The 20,472-nt window shown below is 43.8% G+C and overlaps 2 protein-coding genes across 4 annotated transcripts in view; both read left to right on the plus strand.

Moving 5' to 3' along the window:
* Positions 1–19,840, plus strand: part of ROR2 (receptor tyrosine kinase like orphan receptor 2) — a 226,068-nt gene extending 206,228 nt beyond the window's left edge. For all 3 annotated transcript variants that reach the window (XM_005303074.5, XM_024107951.3, XM_024107950.3), the window contains exons 6-9: positions 6,757–7,071; positions 13,251–13,496; positions 15,367–15,569; positions 16,734–19,840. In XM_005303074.5, coding sequence (XP_005303131.1) covers positions 6,757–7,071; positions 13,251–13,496; positions 15,367–15,569; positions 16,734–18,176 — 2,207 coding nt within the window. In that variant the 3' untranslated portion in view covers positions 18,177–19,840. The remainder of the gene's footprint in view (positions 1–6,756; positions 7,072–13,250; positions 13,497–15,366; positions 15,570–16,733) is intronic.
* On the plus strand, positions 7,848–10,282 carry LOC135972401 (uncharacterized). The gene is made up of 2 exons (XM_065550375.1): positions 7,848–8,750; positions 9,665–10,282. The coding sequence occupies exons 1-2, from the start codon at positions 8,201–8,203 to the stop codon at positions 10,165–10,167; spliced, it is 1,053 nt and encodes a 350-aa protein (XP_065406447.1). The 5' UTR covers positions 7,848–8,200; the 3' UTR covers positions 10,168–10,282.
* Positions 19,841–20,472: the final 632 nt, after the last annotated feature.

A 20,472-nucleotide genomic window follows, 5' to 3' on the forward strand; every position in this document is an offset into this window, starting at 1 on the left:
AGTCCCCAAGAACTCCAAACTTCTTTTGTGCATGTGCATTCACATGCATTCACATGCATTCTCATTCTTTTTAGGTGACAAATCTGAGGAACTGTCCCAGATTGAGGTGTCAACAGAGGATCTTTTGGAACAAATTAATACATTAAATAGTAATAAGTCCTCAGGACCAGATGATATTTGCCCAAGAGTTCCAAAGGAACTCAAATACCAACTGCAGAACTACTAACCGTGGTATGCAGTGTGAGGATGGAGTGACGTGCTGCTCTCCTGCCTCTTCCATGAACACAGAGTGTTCTGCAACCTTCTTGCTTGTAAACTCCATCATGTATTTTATTTACAGTGTTTTAATCCTTTCCACGCTTTTACAAAAGGAGGGGGTGGAGGATAAGACGTCTCTACTCAGAGGATTCTATTTGTCAGGTTATCCTAGCTTTTTGTTTCTCTCCTTCTCTTCCCCTTGAGCACACCTTCCTGTGCCCTTTTATACAGCTTCCCTGTTAATCAGCTCATTAGCTCACTAGTGCCAATCTAGCATGGTAACCAGGTACACACCACTGTCCAATGAAACCTTCCCCGGGGAAACCTAATTAGTACTAATAGTGACTAGAGTGATTGCTCAAGTGCTAGCCCTCAGTACTCTGCCACATACCTCCTCCCCTTTCTCAACAGAATGGAGTTTACCTGTTCTGTTCATTCCCTCTGAAGCAGCTCATATTGACCACTGTCAGAAGACAGGATACTGAACTAGATGGACCTTTGGTCTGACCCAGTATGGCTGTTCTTATGTTCTTAGGAGTTTCTTCCCCCATACTCTTCCTCTTTTACAGGAGGATCTATCAGGCTTCTGCCCCTCCTAGCCCTCAGGTTGTTCATTTTGGGTCCTATTATAGGGTCCATCCATTCTCCACCCACAGAAATTGCATTTGGTGGATGAAGGTTGTCTTCAGAATTATGTCTCTGCCCATATGTCATCATACCAAGGACAGCCTGTTGAGCTGTTCACCCTACCGGTGCCCTCTTTGTTAATGGAGGGGTCCTAAGTTCCATGTAAACTGCGCGGCCGTGCAGCAGCCTATTAAGTGCCACACAGATGCTCAGGGAACCTGCGTCCCTTCCCCGGCCCTAACCCAGCCCGGCCCCCAACCTGCCACAGCCGGGGGAGGGGCAGCCCAGCCCCGGCCCAGACCTGCTGTGGCCGGGGCGCCCTTCCCCTGGCCCCAACTAGCCCCGGCCCTGCCGTACCCAGGGGATGGGGAGCCCAAACCCAGCCCTGGGGTAGCAGTCCTATCCCATGGCCCCAGCCCCAGAGCTGCCACAGCGGGGAGAGGCACCTCTCTCCCCCCAGCCCAGGTGCTGCTGGGGGGAGTCCTCTCTCCCTGCTGTAGTCCCGAGGCAGCCTGCACCCCAAACCCTCATCCCCGGCCCCAACCCAGAGCCTGCACCCCCATACAGAGCCCTCTCCCCCTGCACCCCAACCCTCTGCCCCAGCCCTGAGCCCCTCATCGCTGGCCCGGAGCCCAGACCCCCAGCCAGAGCCCTCATACCCCTGCACTCCAACTCTCTGCCCCAGCCCTGAGCCCCCTCCCACACTCTGAACCTCTTGGCCCTGTCCCCACCCCATGAATTTTGTTATGTGCAGTAATATGAAGGTGATGTCACCAATCACCTCCATATTGGTGCAAATAACAAAATTCATTCTGCACGTGTGTGGGAAAAATTAGAGGGAACACTGGTGGGGTCCATTCTTGCTCCTCAGTCTCCTGGTTATCCTGGGCCTCTGTTTCCCACATCCCTTCAAAGTGTTTTAGGGATGCCTCCTCCCAAGATTCTGGGGATAAGGAGTCTGATAACTGTTTGACCTCAATGGGGGGACTTCTCTGTTCGCACCTTGTTTGTGGCTTATAATTTCATTTATTTCCTCTACATTTTTTCCTTGCTCTGCGGGTTGTATTCCCTCCTGGGCCTCTGAGCCCACTACAAGGTAGTGGGGAAATCCATCTACTATATGTTTCCACCTTCATGTCCCCTTGACTTCCAGGGACAACTGTGCCACAGGGAAGAATTTCATGTCCCCATGTACACATTCAGTTTTGACCCTACCTCCAGGAAGTATCCTCTGTGGTTTCATTAACTCCCACCTTATTAGGAAAAGGAATGAAGCCATGTCCACTAGATCCATTTCACGCCTCCTCTCTATCTTGGTGCCTCCTTCTTACCATTACTAAGATGGTAGGCACAGTACTTTCTTTTTTCTTCCCTGCCTGGGGGTCTGAGCCTACCCACAAAACCATGAAAACCCACAGTCCATGTATATGTCTGTCACATCCACATTGGAAATACATTGTGGCCCAAGCCACTGCCAGAGTTCTGCCGGGCTCCTCCTTCATCTTCTTGGGGCCCTTTCTGGCTGTAGGCGTTCCAGTCCTTCTCCCCAGATCTAGTCCCATACTAGACTTGTAGGCTCTGAAGTTTTACACTGTTTTTGAGTGCAGTTATATAACAAAAAGAAATCTACATTTGTAAGTTGCACTTTCACGACAAAGAGATTGCACTACAGTTCTTGTCTGAAGTAAACTGAAAAATACAGTTTCTTTTTATCATTTTTACAGTGCAAATATCTATCATCAAAAATAATATAGACTTTGGTTTCAATAGCAACACAGAATACAATATATATGAAAATGTAGAAAAACATCCAAAATAGTTAATAAATTTCAATTGGTATTCTATTGTTTAACAATTAAACCTGCGATTAATCACGATTAATTTCTTTGAGTTAATCGCGTGAGTTAACTGCGATTAATCGACAGCCCTAGTAATTAGTACTAACAGTGACCAGAGTGCTGTCTCAAGAGCTAGCCCTCAGCTCTCTGTCATAGTAAATCACCCTCTGTACCAGATGACTGGAGGGTAGCTCAGGTAACACCAATTTTTTTTAAAGCCTCCAGAGGCGATCCTGGCAGTTACAGGCTGGTAAGCCTAACTTCAGTACCAGGCAAATTGGTTGCAACTATAGTAAAAACCAGAATTATCAGACATCTAGAGAAACACAATATGTTGGGGAAGAGCTTTTGTAAAGGGAAGTCATGCCTCACCAATCTATTACAATTCTTTGGCGGGGGGGGGGGGGGTGGTCTGCAAGTAGGTGGACAAGGGTGATCCAGTCGATACAGTGCACTTGAACTTTCAGAAAGCCTTTGGCAAGATCCCTAACCAAAGTCTCTTAAGCATAGTAGGCAGTCATGGGATAAGAGGGAAAGACCTCTCCTGGATCACTAAATAGTTAAAAAATAGGCAACAAAGAGTAGGAATAAATGGTCAGTTTCACAATGGAGAGAGGTGGCCCACTAGGGATCTGTACTGGGACCAGTGCTGTTCAACATATTTTCATAAATGATCTAGAAAAGAGGGTAAACAGTGAGGTGGCGAAATTTGCTGATCATACAAAATTACTCCAGTTAATTAAGTCCAAAGCTGACTCTGAAGAGTCACAATGCGGTCTCACTAAACTGGGTGACTGGGCAAAAAAATGGCCAATGAAAATTCAGTGTTGTTAAATGCAAAGTAATGCACATTGGAAAACATAATGCCATGATACATACAAAATGATGGGGGTCTAAATTAGCTGTTACCACTCAAGAAAGAGATCTTGGAGTCTTCTTAGATAATTCTCTGCAAACATCTGCTCAATATGCAGCAACAGCCAAAAACGCTAACAGAATGTTAGGAGCCATTAGGAAAGGGATAAATAATCAGATAGAAAATATCATAATGCCACAATGGTATGCCCACACCTTGAATACTGCATGCAGTTCTGGTCACCCCATTTCAAAAAGATATATTAGAATTGGAAAAAGTACGGAGAAGGGCAACAGAAATGGTTTGGGGTTTGGGCCAGCTTCTATATGAGGTGAGATTAAAAAGACTGGCTCATTGTAGAAAAGCGAGACGACGAAGGAGGGGATATAATAGTCTATAAAATCATGAATGGTGTGCAGAAAGTGAATAGGGAAGTGTTATTTATCCCTTCACATAACACAAGAACTGGGGATGGCCCAATGAAATTAATAGGCAGCTGGTTTAAAATAAACATAAGGAAGTACTTCACACAATGCACAGTCAAGCTGTGGAACTCGTTGCCAGGGGATGTTGTGAAGGCCAAAAGTATAACTGGGTTCAAAAAAGAATTAGATAAGTATACCTGGTGAATAAGGGAAGTAGGCTAGAGGCTAGGTGATATGAGGATGGCTTCTAGGGAGACTTTGGCGGAGTAGGCAGATTGAGAAACATGAAGGGTTGAGTGGGTCTTTGGGGAGATAAGGGTTTATCAGGGATGTGCAGGGGATAGATCAGTGGTTTTCAAACTTTTTTTCTGGTGACTCAGTTGAAGAAAATGGATGTCCACGACCCAATGGAGCTGGGGATGAGTGGTTTGGGGTGTGGGAGGGGGCTCTGGGCAGGAGGTTGGGGTCCGGTAGGGGGCCAGGGCTCTGAGCTAGGGGTGCAGGCTCTGGAGTGGGGCCGGGGATGAGGGGTTTGGGCTGCAGGAGAGGGCTCTGGTTTGGGGGGAGGGTTCAGGGCTGGGGCAGGAGATTGGGGCCTGGGCTTACCTCGGGTGGCTCCCAGTTAGTGGCACAGCAGAGGTGCTAAGACAGGCTTCCTGCCTCTCCTGGCACTGCGGACCGTTCTGTGCCCCGGAAGCGGCCAGCAGCAGGTCTGGCTCCTAGGCGGAGGTGCGCAGCTCTCACCCACAGTCACCGCGCCCCCATCCTCCAACTCCCATTGGCTATGGAAGTGCGGAGCCAGTGCTCGGGTTGGGGGTAGCGTGCAATGCTCTGTGGCCCCCCACTTAGGAGCCAGACCTGCTGCTGGCTGCTTCCGGGGCGCAGCATGGAGTCGGGACAGGTAGGGACAGCCTGCCTTAGCCAGCCAGCAGCACTGACGGGACTTTTAACGGCCCAGTCAGTGATGCTGACCAGAGGCGCCGTGACCCAGCACCTTACATTCTGCGTCCCCGTACTGGGTCACGACCCACAGTTTGAAAACCACTAGGATAGAGGGAAGAGCCTTTTTGTGCAGTAGGCCTGGAGTGGAGGAGCACCAGTGTCTCTGTGCCAAGGCATTAGGCCTGGAAGGTTGCCCCAGTGCACCAAGGCAGCAGTGCTGATAAGAAAGTCCTTCAAGAGCCAAGGCCTCTGTGCAGATACTCTGCTCCCCAGCACTGCTGCCTTGGCTCTCTGGTACACCATTAAGCACATGCCTCCCTCACGTTCCTGATGTTCTTGCACATTTGTGAGGTATACTTCAGCCCCTGCTGTCTCCACCCCCAACCCTGTTCTCTTCAAGCACCTCAACAATACCAAGTCCTGATCATAATACACCTATCACTCATGTATGCAGAGCTGAAGTCTGTAATATCTACATAAAAATGACTACCAAATGTAGTTGTTCGCAGAATTTTAGCTGTGTTCGTCCCAGGATATTAGAGAGATAAGGTGACTGAGGTAATACCTGTTACTGAAGTTGTGCAGTAAAAGATATTCCTTCTCCCACCTTGTCTACCAAATTTTGAACAGTCACTAACAATTAGATCACCCATTTACATTGACATTTTCTTCTAAAATTTACAGACAATCTTACAGCTGTTTTGCAGTCTGAAAACAATACCTCGCTTACTTGTACACTCCAGTACAAAGACACTTACAGAACTACTTACAGTAGAACTGATGAAAGCCTATGTTAATAATCAAAGCACCTGAACATATAACCAGTAAACAGGGTTCAAGTTGAAGCAGCAGCACATTGTCTGTTCAGGAAGAGATATGTTGGCATAGTTGGTGGAAGGATGGTAGTGAAGCTGAAGAGAGGAACTAATAAGTGGATCATAGACGGGGCATTGAATGATTTAACGGCTTATTTCCTTGCTTTTTATGGCTTGCGTTGGTGGAATAAGCAATCTAAATAACCCTAACTCAAAGTTAATTTTTTTGTGTGGGAATATTTCTATATTTAGGGCTTGATTAATCCCTCAGATACATGATGCACATCATTATTTATCTCTTCTTTAAAATGTTGAAGAAAACTCCCAGATAAATGGCAGTGTGTAGGCGTTCAGTGCCTGAGGGGAGGATCAAGTCCTTAGTGAGTTATGAAATGTGTCTTAATAGGATTGGTGCTTTGGGATTATCAATATACAGTTCTTCTCAGCACCTGCAATCGGGCTTCTCATTGCAAAATCTCATCAAATGTTAACAAAGTCCTTTTTTGTCTAGCAAGGATTGAAAATAGATATTGCCTGGTTTATTGATGAAAATGTCTGGAGAAAGCAGGAGACTTAGTGATCTAAACTCAGGTTTGACCTAACTAGAAACCTTGACACTACAGATTCGTGTCCTGACAGGGTTGGCTCAGTCCTTCATTCTTCTAAGACAAATAAATAAAGTACTCTGTTTACTCTGTAAGGGTGTCTTGACTCACACCCTAGAAACTGAGGTCCTGTGCACTCTGCATGGACATTAAAGATACAACAGCACTTGGGTTTGCCCCATTAAGTCTAGCCAATATTTCCTTTTCACTATTGTTCTGTGCATTGTTTGTCTGCCCAGCTCCCACACTCCACCTCACAGATACTGAATGTAGATAGGCTTTGAGATCCTTCAAGACACAAGGTGCTGTCTTAACATAAAAACTATTTTATTTGTTTTGTTTAGTTTATTATGTACTAGTGCTCATCTAGTAATTTTTGTTTATTTCCAGCCGCATTTACCATGATTGGCACTTCTACCCATTTATCTGATCAGTGCTCGCAGTTTGCCATCCCATCATTCTGCCACTTTGTGTTTCCACTGTGTGATGAGCGCTCTCGGACCCCCAAGCCAAGGGAGCTGTGTCGGGATGAATGTGAAGTTCTGGAGAATGACCTCTGTAGGCAGGAATATAACATTGCTAGGTCCAATCCCCTCATTCTGATGCAACTACAACTGCCCAAGTGTGAGGACCTGCCACTGCCTGAAAGTCTGGAGGCTGCCAACTGTATAAGAATTGGGATCCCTATAGAACGGCTCAACAGATGTAAGGTTTAATCTTTCAAGCTTTGAGCTTTTTTTATTTCTCTTGTCACTGACAATATTTTGAAATGAGATGGTCTTCAGTAACTCTAGTTACATAAACTTATTGTCATACTGAATGTTTTCATAAGGAGATCTGATTGCCTTTTGTAATACATAATATTGATCATAACCTGCAGTGTTGTGAAATATAGAGCTAGATGGGAAGCTTAGAGGAACTGAATGATCATGAAAGCTGCTGAATTACAGCTCTGGAAGATAAAGGCCTGTATCCACACAAGAAGTACACCAGAAAAAGGGAAAGTTTCCCCACTCCACTGTCAGTATACCACAACTCTGTTCTGTAGGATCCCTGTGTCGGGAGAGTGGAGTTCACTCACCGGTCCTGTTCAGTCCTTGGCCTCTTGGCTGAGACTCTGTATCCATCTATGTGTAGGTTTTGTTTGAATTTCAGTAATCTTTAAGTAGGTCACAAAAGCTTCACTTGAAATGGCTGTTAAGAAATGATAAATTTTAGGATAATTTACTTTCATTCTTTTTATATGGACTATTAATCCTGCAGATGAAGCTGGGAGTGTAATTATCCTTGCTATACTGGACGCATGATTCTGTGGGTGTTATATTTGCATCCAAGGGTTAGATTCGTTGTTGTTATTATATACTGCTATTTTTCTCTACCTACTCCATTCCCCTGTAACTGATCACCATACTCACATGCTGTTTTACCGATCAGCTACATTAGACGAAGGGCTGGTCTACACTACGAGTTTAGGTCGACTTTAGCAGCGTTAAATCGAATTAAGCCTGGACACATTCACACGACAAAGCCCTTTCTTTTGACTTAAGGGGCCCTTTAAACCGGTTTCTTTACTCCACCTCTGACGAGGGGATTAGCGATAAAATCGGCCTTAGCAGGTCGGAATTGGAGTAGTGTGGACGGAATTCGACGTTATTGGCCTCCGGGAGCTATCCCACAGTGCTTCATTGTGATCGCTCTGGACAGCACTTTCAACTCAGATGCACTGACCAGGTAGACAGGAAAAGCCCCGTGAACGTTTGAATTTCCATTTCCTGTTTGCCCACCGTGGAGAGCACAGGTGACCACGTAGAGCTCATCAGCACAGGTAACCGTGATGGAGTCCCAGGATCGCAAAAGAGCTCCAGCATGGACCGAACGGGAGGTACGGGATCTGTTCGCCATATGGGGAGATGAATCAGTGCTAGCTGAACTCCGTAGCAGTAAACGAAATGGCAAAATATTAGAAAAGGTCTCCAAGGCCATGAAGGACAGACGCCATAACAGGGACGCACAGCAGTGCCGCGTGAAAATTAAGGAGCTAAGGCAAGCCTACTACAAAGCCAGAGAGGCAAACGGAAGGTCCGGGGCAGAGCCGCAAACATGCCGCTTCTACGCGGAGCTGCATGCCATCCAAGGGGGTGCAGCCACCACTACCCTAACCGTGTGCTATGACTCTGTCACTGGAGAAACACACAGGGAAGAGGGTTCAGGGTACGAGGAAGAGGAGGATGAAGATAATGTAGATAGCTCACAGCAGCAAGGAAGCAGAGAAACCGGTTTCCCCAACAGCCAGGATATGTTTATCACCCTGGACCTGGAACCAGTAACCCCCGAACTCACCGAAGGCGTGCTCCCAGACCCTGAGGGTATACAGGGGACCTCTGGTGAGTGTACCTTTGTAAATATTACACATGGTTTAAAAGCAAGCGTGTATAATGATTAATTTGCCCTGGCAATCGCGGCCAGTACAGCTACTGGAAAAGTCTGTTAACGTGTATGGGGATGGAGCGGGGTATCTCCAGAAAGCTCTCCTTGATGTACTCCCAAAGCCTTTGCCAAAGGTTTCTGGGGAGGGCTGCCTTATCCCGTCCGCCATGGTAGGACACTTTACCACGCCAGGCCAGTAGCACGTAGTCTGGAATCATTGCATAACAAAGCATGGCAGCGTATGGTCCCGGTGTTTGCTGGCATGCAGACAACATCCATTCCTTATCGCTCTTTGTTATCCTCAGGAGAGTGATATCATTCACGGTCACCTGGTTGAAATGGGGTGATTTTATTAAGGGGACATTCAGAGGTGCCCGTTCCTGCTCGGCTGAACAGAAATGTTCCCAGCTGTTAGCTACGCGGTGGGGGGAAGGGGTGAAGTGATCATCCCAGATAATTGAGTGGGGGGGAGGGAGGGGGGTTAGTTGGGTTTGTGCTGCATGTTAACCCGGGAACCGCAGCCTTTCCTTTTACATTGCAAACCCATTTTAAATGGCCAACCCAATGGGTGCTTGGTATGGGAAATGAGGGCGCTACTGTTTGAAACCATTCCCACATGTTAAGAAGGTTAAAAAAGCCAAAAGACTGTGGCTTACCATGGCTGCCTGCAAGCCGAAATTTGTTGCCTGGCACTGCGTGAGTGATCTCTCACACCAAACCGGCAGTCCCTCAATATAAGAGGAAAAATGCGACCTTGTAACGAAAGCACATGTGCTGTGTAATGTGAACAGCAAAATTTAACGTGAAAGAGTGTTCCCATTGTTCTCTAAAATGTGTCTTTTTTAACCACCTCTCCCTTCTCCTCCACCAGCTGCAAATGTTTCTACTTCACAGAGGCTAGTGAAGATTAGAAGGAGAAAACGGAGGACTCGGGATGACATGTTCACAGAGCTCCAGATGTCCTCCCACGCTGAAAGAGCACAGCAGAATGCGTGGAGGCAGTCAATGTCAGACTACAGAAAAGCACAGTATGAACGAGAGGACAGGTGGCGGGCTGAATCGCGGGATGAACAGAGCAAGTGGTGGGCTGAAGATGATAGGTGGCGTCAGCTTGCAGACAGAAGGCAAGAGTCGATGCTCCGGCTGCTGGAGCATCAAACTGATATTCTCCAGCGTATGGTTGAGCTGCAGGAAAGGCAGCAGGAGGAGAGACCGCCGCTACAGCCCCCGTGTAACCAACAGCCCTGCTCCCCAAGTTCCATAGCCTCCTCACCCAGATGCCCAAGAACACAGTGGGGGGGCCTCCGGCCACCCAGTCACTCCACCCCAGATGATTGCCCGAGCATCAGAAGGCTGGCCTTCAATAAGAGTTAAAGTTTTAAACTGCAGTGTGTCCTTTTCCTTCCCTCCTCCCCCACCCATCCCGGGCTACGTTGGCAATTATCCCCCTAGTTGTGTGATGAATTAATAAAGAATGCATGAATGTGAAGTAACAATGACTTTATTGCCTCTGCAAGCGGTGCTAGAAGGGGGAGGGGAGGGTAGGGTGGTTGGTTTACAGGGAAGTAGAGTGAACTGGGTGTGGGGGTGGGGCGGAGGGTTCATCAAGGAGAAACAAACAGAAGTTTCACACCGTAGCCTGGCCAGTCACAAAACTCGTTTTCAAAGCTTATCTGATGCGCACCGCACCCTGCTGTGCTCTTCTAACTGCCCTGGTGTCTGGCTGCGCGTAATCAGCGGCCAGGCGATGTGCCTCAACCTCCCACCCCGCCATAAATGTCTCCCCCTTACTCTCACAGATATTGTGGAGCGCACAGCAAGCAGCAATAACAATGGAGATATTCTTTTCGCTGAGGTCTGAGCGAGTCAGTAAGCTGCGCCTGCGCGCTTTTAAACGTCCAAATGCACATTCCACCACCATTCGGCACTTGCTCAGCCTGTAGTTGAACAGGTCCTGACTACTGTCCAGGCTGCCTGTGTATGGTTTCATGAGCCATGGCATTAAGGGGTAGGCTGGGACCCAAGGATAACAATAGGCATTTCAACATCCCCAATGGTTATTTTCTGGTCGGGAAGAAAGTCCCTTCCTCCAGCTTTCGAAACAGACCAGAGTTCCTGAAGACGCGAGCATCATGTACCTTTCCCAGCCATCCCACATTGATGTTGGTGAAACGTCTCTTGTGATCCACCAGGGCTTGCAGCAGCATTGAAAAATACCCCTTGCGGTTTATGTACTCGGTGGCTTGGTGCTCCGGTGCCAAGATAGGGATATGGGTTCCGTCTATCGCCCCACCACAGTTTGGGAATCCCAGAGTCACTACCCTTGATATCACCAGGTCTTTCATTGCCCTGGCAACTTGGATCACAGCAGCCCCCACAGTAGATTTGCCCACTCCAAATTGATTCCCGACTGACCGGTAGCTGTCAGGCGTTGCAAGGTTTCACAGGGCTATCGCCACTCGCTTCTCAACTGTGAGGGCTGCTCTAATCCTGGTATTCTGGCGCTTCAGGGCAGGGGAAAGCAAGTCACAAAGTTCCATGAAAGTGCCCTTACGCATGCGAAAGTTTCGCAGCCACTGGGAATCGTCCCACACCTGCAGCACGATGCGGTCCCACCAGTCTGTGCTTGTTTCCCGGGCCCAGAATCGGCGTTCCACGGCATGAACATGCCCCAGTAACACCATGATTTGCACATTGCTGGGGCCTGTACTTTGTGCGAGGTATATGTCCATATCAATTTCCTCATCACTCTCGTCACCGCGCTGCAATCACCTCCTCGGTTGGTCCTGATTTTGCTTTGGCATGTCCTGGCTCTGCATATACTCCAGGACAATGTGCGTGGTGTTCATAGTGCTCATAATTGCCGCTGTCATCTGAGCGGGCTCCATGATCCCAGTGCTATTGCGTCTGGGCTGAAAAAAGGCGCGAAACTAGTATCTGACGGACGGAGGGAGGGAGGGGCGAATGACGACATGGCGTACAGGTACAGGGAATTAAAATCAACAAAGATGGCTGTGCATCAGGGAGAAACACAAACAACTGTCACACAGAATGGCCCCCCCCAAAGATTGAACTCAAAACCCTGGGTTTAGCAGGCCGTTGATTTCACGGAGGGACGGGGAAGCAAATGAATACAGAACAAATCTATTTTTTACATATTAAGCTGGCAGACGACGGTGCAGCATGACTGATAGCCCTCGGCATCTTCTGGGTGCTTGGAAGAAAATACTGGGCGCTTGGCAGAAAATAGCATACTACGACTGATAGCCATCATCGTCGAGACTGCCCAGGTGCCCATGATTGACAGCCACTGCAGTACGATGATGATGGATACCAGTCGTAATATACCATCTTCTATCAAAAGGCAAGGGGCTGCTGTTGTGTGCAATGCAGCCCCACGTCTGCCAGCACCCAGATCGCCGATGAAGGCTACCAGTCATACTGCACCGTCTACTGCCAAAAGGCAATTAGCTGCTGCTGTGTAGCAATGCAGTACCACGTCTGCTGGCACCCAGAGGATATATGGTGACGCTGAGCTGAGTGGGTTCCAAGCTTGGTGTGGTATGTTGTCTGCACAGGTAACCCAGGTAAAAAGGCGCGAATCGATTGTCTGCCGTTGCTCTGATGGAGGGGGAGGTGCCTGACGACATGTACCCAGAACCCCCTGCGACACTGTTTTGCATCATTCAGGCATTGGGATCTCAATCCAGAATTCCAATGGGCGGCGGAGACTGCGGGAATTGTGGGATAGCTATCCATAGTGCAACGCTCCGGAAGTCAACGCTAGCCTCGGTACTGTGGACGCGGTCCACCGACTTCATGCACTTAGAGCATTTTATGTGGGGACACACACAATCGGCCTTATACAACCGATTTCTATAAAACCGGCTTCTATAAATTCGACCTAATTTCGTAGTGTAGACATACCCTAACGTGACTATATGTAGATAGCTGGCAAGATTCACAGTTGGCTAAGCTTACTCTGAATTCCCATCCTCTCAGTACAGCCTCCTCTTCTAGCAGTCGCCAGAATTGAGCAGCAGGGGCAGTGGAGTAGAGCTGGTTGGGGTCAATTAGGATGAAATGTAACCATTTGAATTGCAATACAGAGGTACTTAGGAGCTGATTAGTCCAAGGGAGCTGAGAAGCAGAATCAGTCAAAGAGGTGTGTTTGTGGGGGAAGAGGGAGACAAAATCAGCCAGGGAGTTGGAAAAGATATCAGCCAGAGGGAATGGAGAAAACAAAAGCAACTGGGTTCAGGGGAAAGAGAGTAACCAAGCAAGGGAAGAAGTCCGCCAATCAAATCTGGCTCCAGGGGCTAATAGCAAGCATAATTTCCCATGCTTCTTAGGGTCCATGGCACTCCCTCTAATGGGTGAAGTTCTGCATGTGAGAGCAGCAGCAATAAAGTGTTCTCTTCATTTATTTTAATTTTATGTGAAATCCCTTGTTACAGATCACCAGTGTTACAATGGCTCTGGAGCTGATTATAGAGGGACCATTAGTGTCACCAAATCAGGCCATAACTGTCAGCATTGGAATTCCCAGCATCCTCATAACCATGATCTGACAAGCACACAGTTTCCAGAGCTAGGAGGTGGACATGCATATTGCCGAAATCCTGGAAGTCAGATGGATGGTCCCTGGTGTTTTACACAGAATAAAAACGTACGCATGGAACTGTGTGAAGTACCGTCTTGTAGTATGTATTCTCTTTTTTCCCCCTTACTACTGTCCTAAAGGTTTAACAGTTTTAAATATTGCTTATTGTTAGAGTATTACTCATTGAGAAAATTACAATTCTAAGGTTTTCATTGCTTCTAGTGTGGCACCATTGTTTCTTGTTACACGTTTGTAATGTTGTTTTCAGACCAAAGTTTGTTGCCTGGACCCTGTACTGTCTATTTATTGTATTTCTGGAGCAAAAAACAGAGACAGTTAACGATATTACATGCATTTAGTATATCATATTTCCGTATACAGTTTGGTTTCTGATTTGGTTAATATAGTTGAGATTGCTCTGAATATACATTAAGAAATATTTTGGTTTTATATAACACCATTCAGCATTATGCCACTGTTTCTATCTAAGGCATCTTAGTTTGGAGAACATAGATTCTCAATCTGGTTTTGAGGTGGATGGCAATCTATGTACTAAGCCAAGAAACCAACAAAAGTCGGCTTTACCCAACTTTGGCATTGGAAAATAGAGATGATAATTCACATATCCTGTAGAGGGAGATAAAGCATTATACTTGGTTATAGGAAACAAAATCAAAAGCATAGAATCAAAGGCACCATACAGATCATGATTTTAAAATAAATCATCTAGACTAAATACCAAGTAGTGAAAATGCTCATGAATCAGTATTGCATTAGTACTAGCAAGAAGCCATCCTAGTTAACCCAATGGAGTCCTGCCTATGACACATTAGTACAGTCCCTTTAGTTTCACCGCATTAGCATAAAATTCAGTCTAGAGTCATTACTGTTTGTTTGAGTGCCAAAGGTGAGCTCAGTACTGTGCAGAACAAGGAGAAAGGCGCAATCCCTGCTGCAATAGGTGTGAAGTATAAGCCTCACAAACGTTGCTTCAGTACGGACAGGCAGTACTTAAAAAATTAAAACAGTAAAATGTAAAAATTCTGGTTTACCTCACTTTAATACTTTTTCTTGATTTGACTTAAAAAGAAAAAAATGTATATTACATGATGTGTTATCAAGATTTTATTGGTATGAGTTTGGGAGGGAAGCACTCAGAAATGGCATAGTCACAAATTTTGTAAGGCATCCCAATGGAGTGCCAATAAAACCTTTTGTATCATACCATGCTGTCCTGTACTCTGTATATGCCACACATCTTACAGAAAAATATTTTAGAAATGCTTTAGAGAGCCTTTATTAAATATATTGACACTATTTTTCATCTTTGTCTGCCTGAGAAATGAGACTGCCTTGATACCAAAATGTTCAATGGTATCTAAATAATTTGGAGGTGAGGAGAAAATTCCACATTTTATGGGCCAACACAGTAGTGTTGGCAGAGTTAAATTAGTGGGCAAAGTGCTGATGAAAGGGTTAAAGTTGGATGATAAGGACTGTTTGTCATATGGCTCTGCAGTTTATCACATTGAGATCACTCGTGTGTGCATGCCTGCATGTATAATGATGAAGACTAATCACTGTACTTCATCCAGTAAGCAAGTTAATACAATTGCACAACAGTCTGTATTCTGCAGTTTTTGTACTGGGAAAGTTCAAAAATAGTGTTTCAGATGTAAAATAAACTATAAATGAAATGGATCCACTGGCTTCATAATGTATCCTTGAACCCAGTAGTTGCCATGTCTACTCAACATTAATTCTCAGAAATATTTGACAGAAAATTAGTTTGTGGCTGATGGAATTTAAAAGCCTGTACTTAGAATGTAACTTCTGTTTTAAAATCATGTGATTTGCTTCTTTTGTTTAAAGATTAGTCTCAATATTCACACTAGTGTTTTTAATTTACTTTGCTTTTGAATACTTTAAAAAACATCACCTGAAAACAATAAATATTTAAATCCCGACAGGTCCACGTGACAACAGCAAAATGGGGATCCTCTACATTCTGGTTCCCAGCATAGCCATTCCTTTGGTTATTGCCTGCCTTTTCTTCTTGGTCTGCATGTGTAGGAACAAACAAAAGGCATCTGCTGCTACACCCCAACGTCGCCAGTTGATGGCATCTCCTAGCCAGGACATGGAAATGCCACTTATTAATCAGCACAAACAGGTATTTTTTGCAGACTTTTTAAAGGCCAAGATTGTGAAAAATGTCATGGTTTTGAATGCCTCACATTTTGGCCAAATTGAGGCATCTGTAAAAGGCCTGATTTTCAGAGTGTTTACAAAGCACCCAACTCATGAAAATCAGGTCCTTTGGGGTATCTCTCAAAGTTGAGCACCCAAATCAACAGTCAATACAGCTTTCAATACCAAAATATTTCTATGTAATTTGTATTTGTGTGTGTAACTGGTACTCCTAGTCATTCTTTGCTTTGACTTCTTTCTTCGGTGACTAGAAATCTTGATATTTCTGATTCATTCTTAATTTTGCTCTGATAATGGCTTGTAGTTTTGCTTGTTTTAAGCAGTACATGCAACAATTTTCCTTCCAAATTACTCTACTTTGGTTTCCAATATGCTGAAGCCCTCATTGGACTGGGGGAAGAGGATATGGAAGAGTCTATGTACAATATTCTTCTAAGCCTGGGTAACTCAGAAGACAGTACAATCAAAATGACTTTTTAAAATTTTTGATAAATGTATATAGTTTAACCTCCAGAATATGAATGATTTTCTGGCTAATTAAAAGGTCTCCATGTTAGAATTCTGTTCAGATCTAAAGTAGAATTTTTATCCTAGTATTTACTTGATGTTAGTTCAAAAAGACAATACACAATTTGGTACAGTTGGCAACACCTGTTCAGAAAACTGTCAGCTGAAAGAATAGACATTGCCAGTTGAACCAAACTGTGTATTAATTTTATGAATCCATTAATGAATGAGGTTTAATGGGAGAGCTGTATGGGGAGTCTACACAGTGTCTGATTGTCCTATTGTTAAACAAGTACTCCCTTGTTTCTAAAGCTGCCAATTTTGCCCAGAATTGATAATCTTTTCAACTTGCAGAAATATGGTTTCTCTTTTATATCTATCGATTGAAATAATCATGCTCACCTTCCAATACAATTAAATTTGGACTTCTGATAATGGTATCATCCATTTCAGGGCTATGAGTAAAATTAAGATCTAGTTGAATATACAACGATATAAATGGAAAATTGATTTTGACAAAACCATCATCCTGTGGTTGCATGTAATCATTAGTTTTGTCTTTTAATAGAGAATTGTAGTGTTATAAAACACTAGGAATTACCTTGATTTTTTTTTCCAGACTAAACTTAAAGAGATCAATCTGTCTACTGTGAGGTTTATGGAAGAGCTAGGGGAAGAGAGGTTTGGAAAAGTCTACAAGGGGCATCTCTTTGGTACAACGCCTGGTGAACAGACACAAGCTATTGCCATCAAAACACTCAAAGACAAAGCAGAATTGGCTCTTCGGGAAGAATTCAAACATGAAGCAATGATGAGATCACGTTTACAGCACCCAAATATTGTCTGCTTGCTGGGAATAGTGACAAAAGAACAGCCCATCAGCATGATTTTTAGTTATTGTTCCCACAGTGATCTCCATGAGTTTTTAGTTATGAGATCTCCCCATTCTGATGTTGGCAGCACTGATGATGACAAGACAGTAAAATCAGCTCTGGAACCAGCAGATTTTTTTCACATTGTGACTCAGGTAGCTGCGGGAATGGAATACCTCTCAAGTCATCATATCGTTCACAAGGACTTAGCCACCAGAAATATATTGGTATTTGATAAGCTTAATGTGAAAATATCTGATTTAGGCCTTTTCAGGGAAGTTTACTCTGCTGATTACTATAAACTCATGGGAAATTCCCTTCTTCCTATCCGATGGATGTCCCCTGAGGCTATCATGTATGGCAAATTTTCTGTTGATTCAGATATTTGGTCCTATGGAGTTGTGCTGTGGGAAATTTTCAGCTATGGCCTGCAGCCTTACTGTGGTTATTCTAACCAGGATGTCATTGAAATGATAAGGAATCGACAGGTTTTGCCATGTCCAGACGACTGCCCCACATGGATATACACTTTGATGTTGGAATGTTGGAATGAATTCCCCAACAGAAGACCAAGATTTAAAGATATTCACAATAGACTAAGAACATGGGGAAACATTTCTAATTACAACAGCTCAGCACAAACCTCTGGGGCAAGCAACACCACACAAACAAGTTCTCTCAGCACAAGTCCTGTTAGTAATATCAGCAATGCTAGGTACGTTGGACCAAAGCAGAAAACTCAAGCTTTTCCTCAACCACAGTTCATACCAATGAAAGGGCAGATCAGACCAATGGTCCCACCTCCACAGCTCTACATTCCTGTCAATGGTTATCAACCGATGCCAGCGTATGGCGCCTACTTGCCAAATTTTTACCCGGTCCAAATCCCAATGCAAATGGCTCCACAGCAAATGCCTCCACAGATGATTCCAAAACCGGGCTCCCATCACAGTGGGAGTGGTTCTACCAGCACAGGCTATGTAACAACAGCACCCTCCAATGCATCTGTGGCAGACAGGGCTGCTCTGCTCTCAGAGGGTACAGATGATACACATAATGGAGCAGAAGATATAGCCCAGAAACCTGTCCAGGAAGAAGAGGAGGAGGAGGGTTCTGTACCAGAAACAGAATTACTGGGGGATAATGACACTCTTCAGATGGATGAAGCAGAGATTCAATCAGAAGCCTAATGAAATTGGACTCACTACTAAGAGAAAGTTTCACATCACTTCAGTGCAGTTGGAGACTGTAGTCCCTTTGACTTAAGATCAGTCAATTTGATCTGACTTTTTAGCCACAATTGACCAAACTTAAAAATAAAATCAAATGCAGCAGTAATGATATATCAAGTTTATTGATCATTGCAAAAATCTGATGGTAACAAACATGATGGTATAGAATTGCTGTTTCTAATTTTTTAATTGACTACCGTTCTTGAGGGAGGCTGCTTTACTATAATGTACTGTTGCTGTGCAACATATTGCGGAGTAGCATTGCACATCATGTATATCATGATCTGTGATTGTAATTTTAGTGAATTATGCTTAAGTCAATAACAGAAAAAGGAATCAAACTGCAGTAGCACGCAGGATTGCTCTGAGTGTGAAGAAGTGCCCTGGATGTGATGGACAGCTTAGCATATAGTATTTATCTCTTTGATATAATGAACAAGAGATTGTATGTTTATTTTTTAAATCGGAAAAAAAAAGTTAAGAATATTGTTCCATGTTTGTATTACAATAGGCAGAAAATTAGGGAAACGGGACATAACGTGAGAAAAGCGAGAATGTCTTTCTTACATTACTCCCATGACTATGGCAGAAACTTCCAATGAGATCAGTTGATTTCCTCTGTGAATGAGTTCCTTCACTGCTGCATATTTTTAGCAGCAACTAGCCGTAATACATTGTTAACCAAAAGCAGACACATGGAAGGCTGTGCACTAACTTAACAATCCAACTTATGTTGCATGTTGGTTGTCAAGTACAGAAAAGGGCTTAAGATACACGTTTCTACATTTAAAACATTTTTTGCAGGGTTCTGAACTCACCTGATTTTAGTGAGGATAGTGCTAGATTGCATGTAAAACCTTGTTAGTTTCCTGCCTTCTTAGTGAAAATGGATTTTTGAATTTTAGAAGACCAAAATAAGCAGTATTGTACAGGATGCTGTTTTTGTGCTTCTTCTTGCAAGATGAATCATGTACAGATCTTTAAATGTAATTTATGTTTTATTACATTTTATATACCTTTTTCATTTAAGTATTTTGATCTTTGAAGAAAAGGCTTTATAATTTAATCGTTTACATTATCCACTTGGGATGCAGTTTTATTGTATTTTTTTGGGTTCATTTTGTAAAATATATAAGCAGGTCCATACATTTCATGACTGTTTCTGTAATACACACACACACACACACGCACACTGTAGTATTGTAATAGCCAACACACAGTATAGTAATAAATTGTAAATTCAACATGGAATATCCAATAAAGTGATGCAAAACGTTTGATTAAGTAAGTTATCATTACAGTTCCTACAGAAGTTATTTTTGTTACAACACTTTGTGAAATGAAGTACACTGTAGAAGTGGAAATTGCCAAAGTTCCTCATGGTTACAGCTTTTGTATGAACTACTACACTTAATTATGAACTACTATTATACTCAATTTGGATTTACTTACAAGGTGTGCATCATTGTAACCGATAGCCTATGTCACTGGTGTGGCAGCTTTACTGGTTTCTCGCTTTTCACCTGGACTTGGAAATGCACTGGTAGAAAAACAATGAAAAAGCTCTATTGCTTTTTGTTAATGTAAGGCGGCTTTGGATGCTATTAATAAAACATTATAAATATTTTTGAAGTTACTACTTTTGTCTTTTTTTAAATTATTTTGGCTTTGACATGTAACAGCATATTCCACTTGTCATGTGCTCTTTTGCTTACTTTTTTATTTACTGACAAAGAATTAGAGGCAAGGCTGGTCAAGTGATGTCCAAAATTCTCCAGTAAGCGAAATGAAATATTAATTATTGATGCACAGTGGAACCACTTCTGAACAATATATCCTAATGTTTACCGCAGTTAATACAGTCCAACATCTTTACAATTTTTGGTTTTATAAATTTTCCTAATCTGCATCCTCACTCCTCATAAATTTAGTGTATCAGTGCAATCAGAAAAAAAATCCAGCTTTTTATTATCAGTTTTCGTTTGCTCTTTATATGAAGCCTAAATGATCTCTTGATCCAGCTGATGGTGGAAGAGGGTAAATGTAAGGGAATTCTTTAGGCATTTGTTTCCCCATTTATCCCATTTGTGCTCTGATAATTTCCAGGCCTTTGAATATTCTAAACATTGTAAAATCAGGTGAGACATGGAAAAATATAAATACTTCAATTATCTGAATTGCAAAATGCTGCTCTGAACTAAAGGATGCATATAAATTCAGAGTTCCCATTACATAGTGGTGGGATGTTGCTTCA

The sequence above is a fragment of the Chrysemys picta genome, chromosome 6 (genome assembly GCF_011386835.1).
Source record: "Chrysemys picta bellii isolate R12L10 chromosome 6, ASM1138683v2, whole genome shotgun sequence".
Taxonomy (NCBI): domain Eukaryota; kingdom Metazoa; phylum Chordata; order Testudines; family Emydidae; genus Chrysemys; species Chrysemys picta.

Excerpts from the sequence above, each read along its gene's own strand:
- LOC135972401 (XM_065550375.1), top strand. The coding sequence starts at position 8,201 with ATGGAGTCCCAGGATCGCAAAAGAGCTCCAGCATGGACCGAACGGGAG. Across the intron at positions 8,751-9,664 it reads GGGTATACAGGGGACCTCTG|CTGCAAATGTTTCTACTTCA; the intron begins GTGAGTGTACCT and ends CTCCTCCACCAG.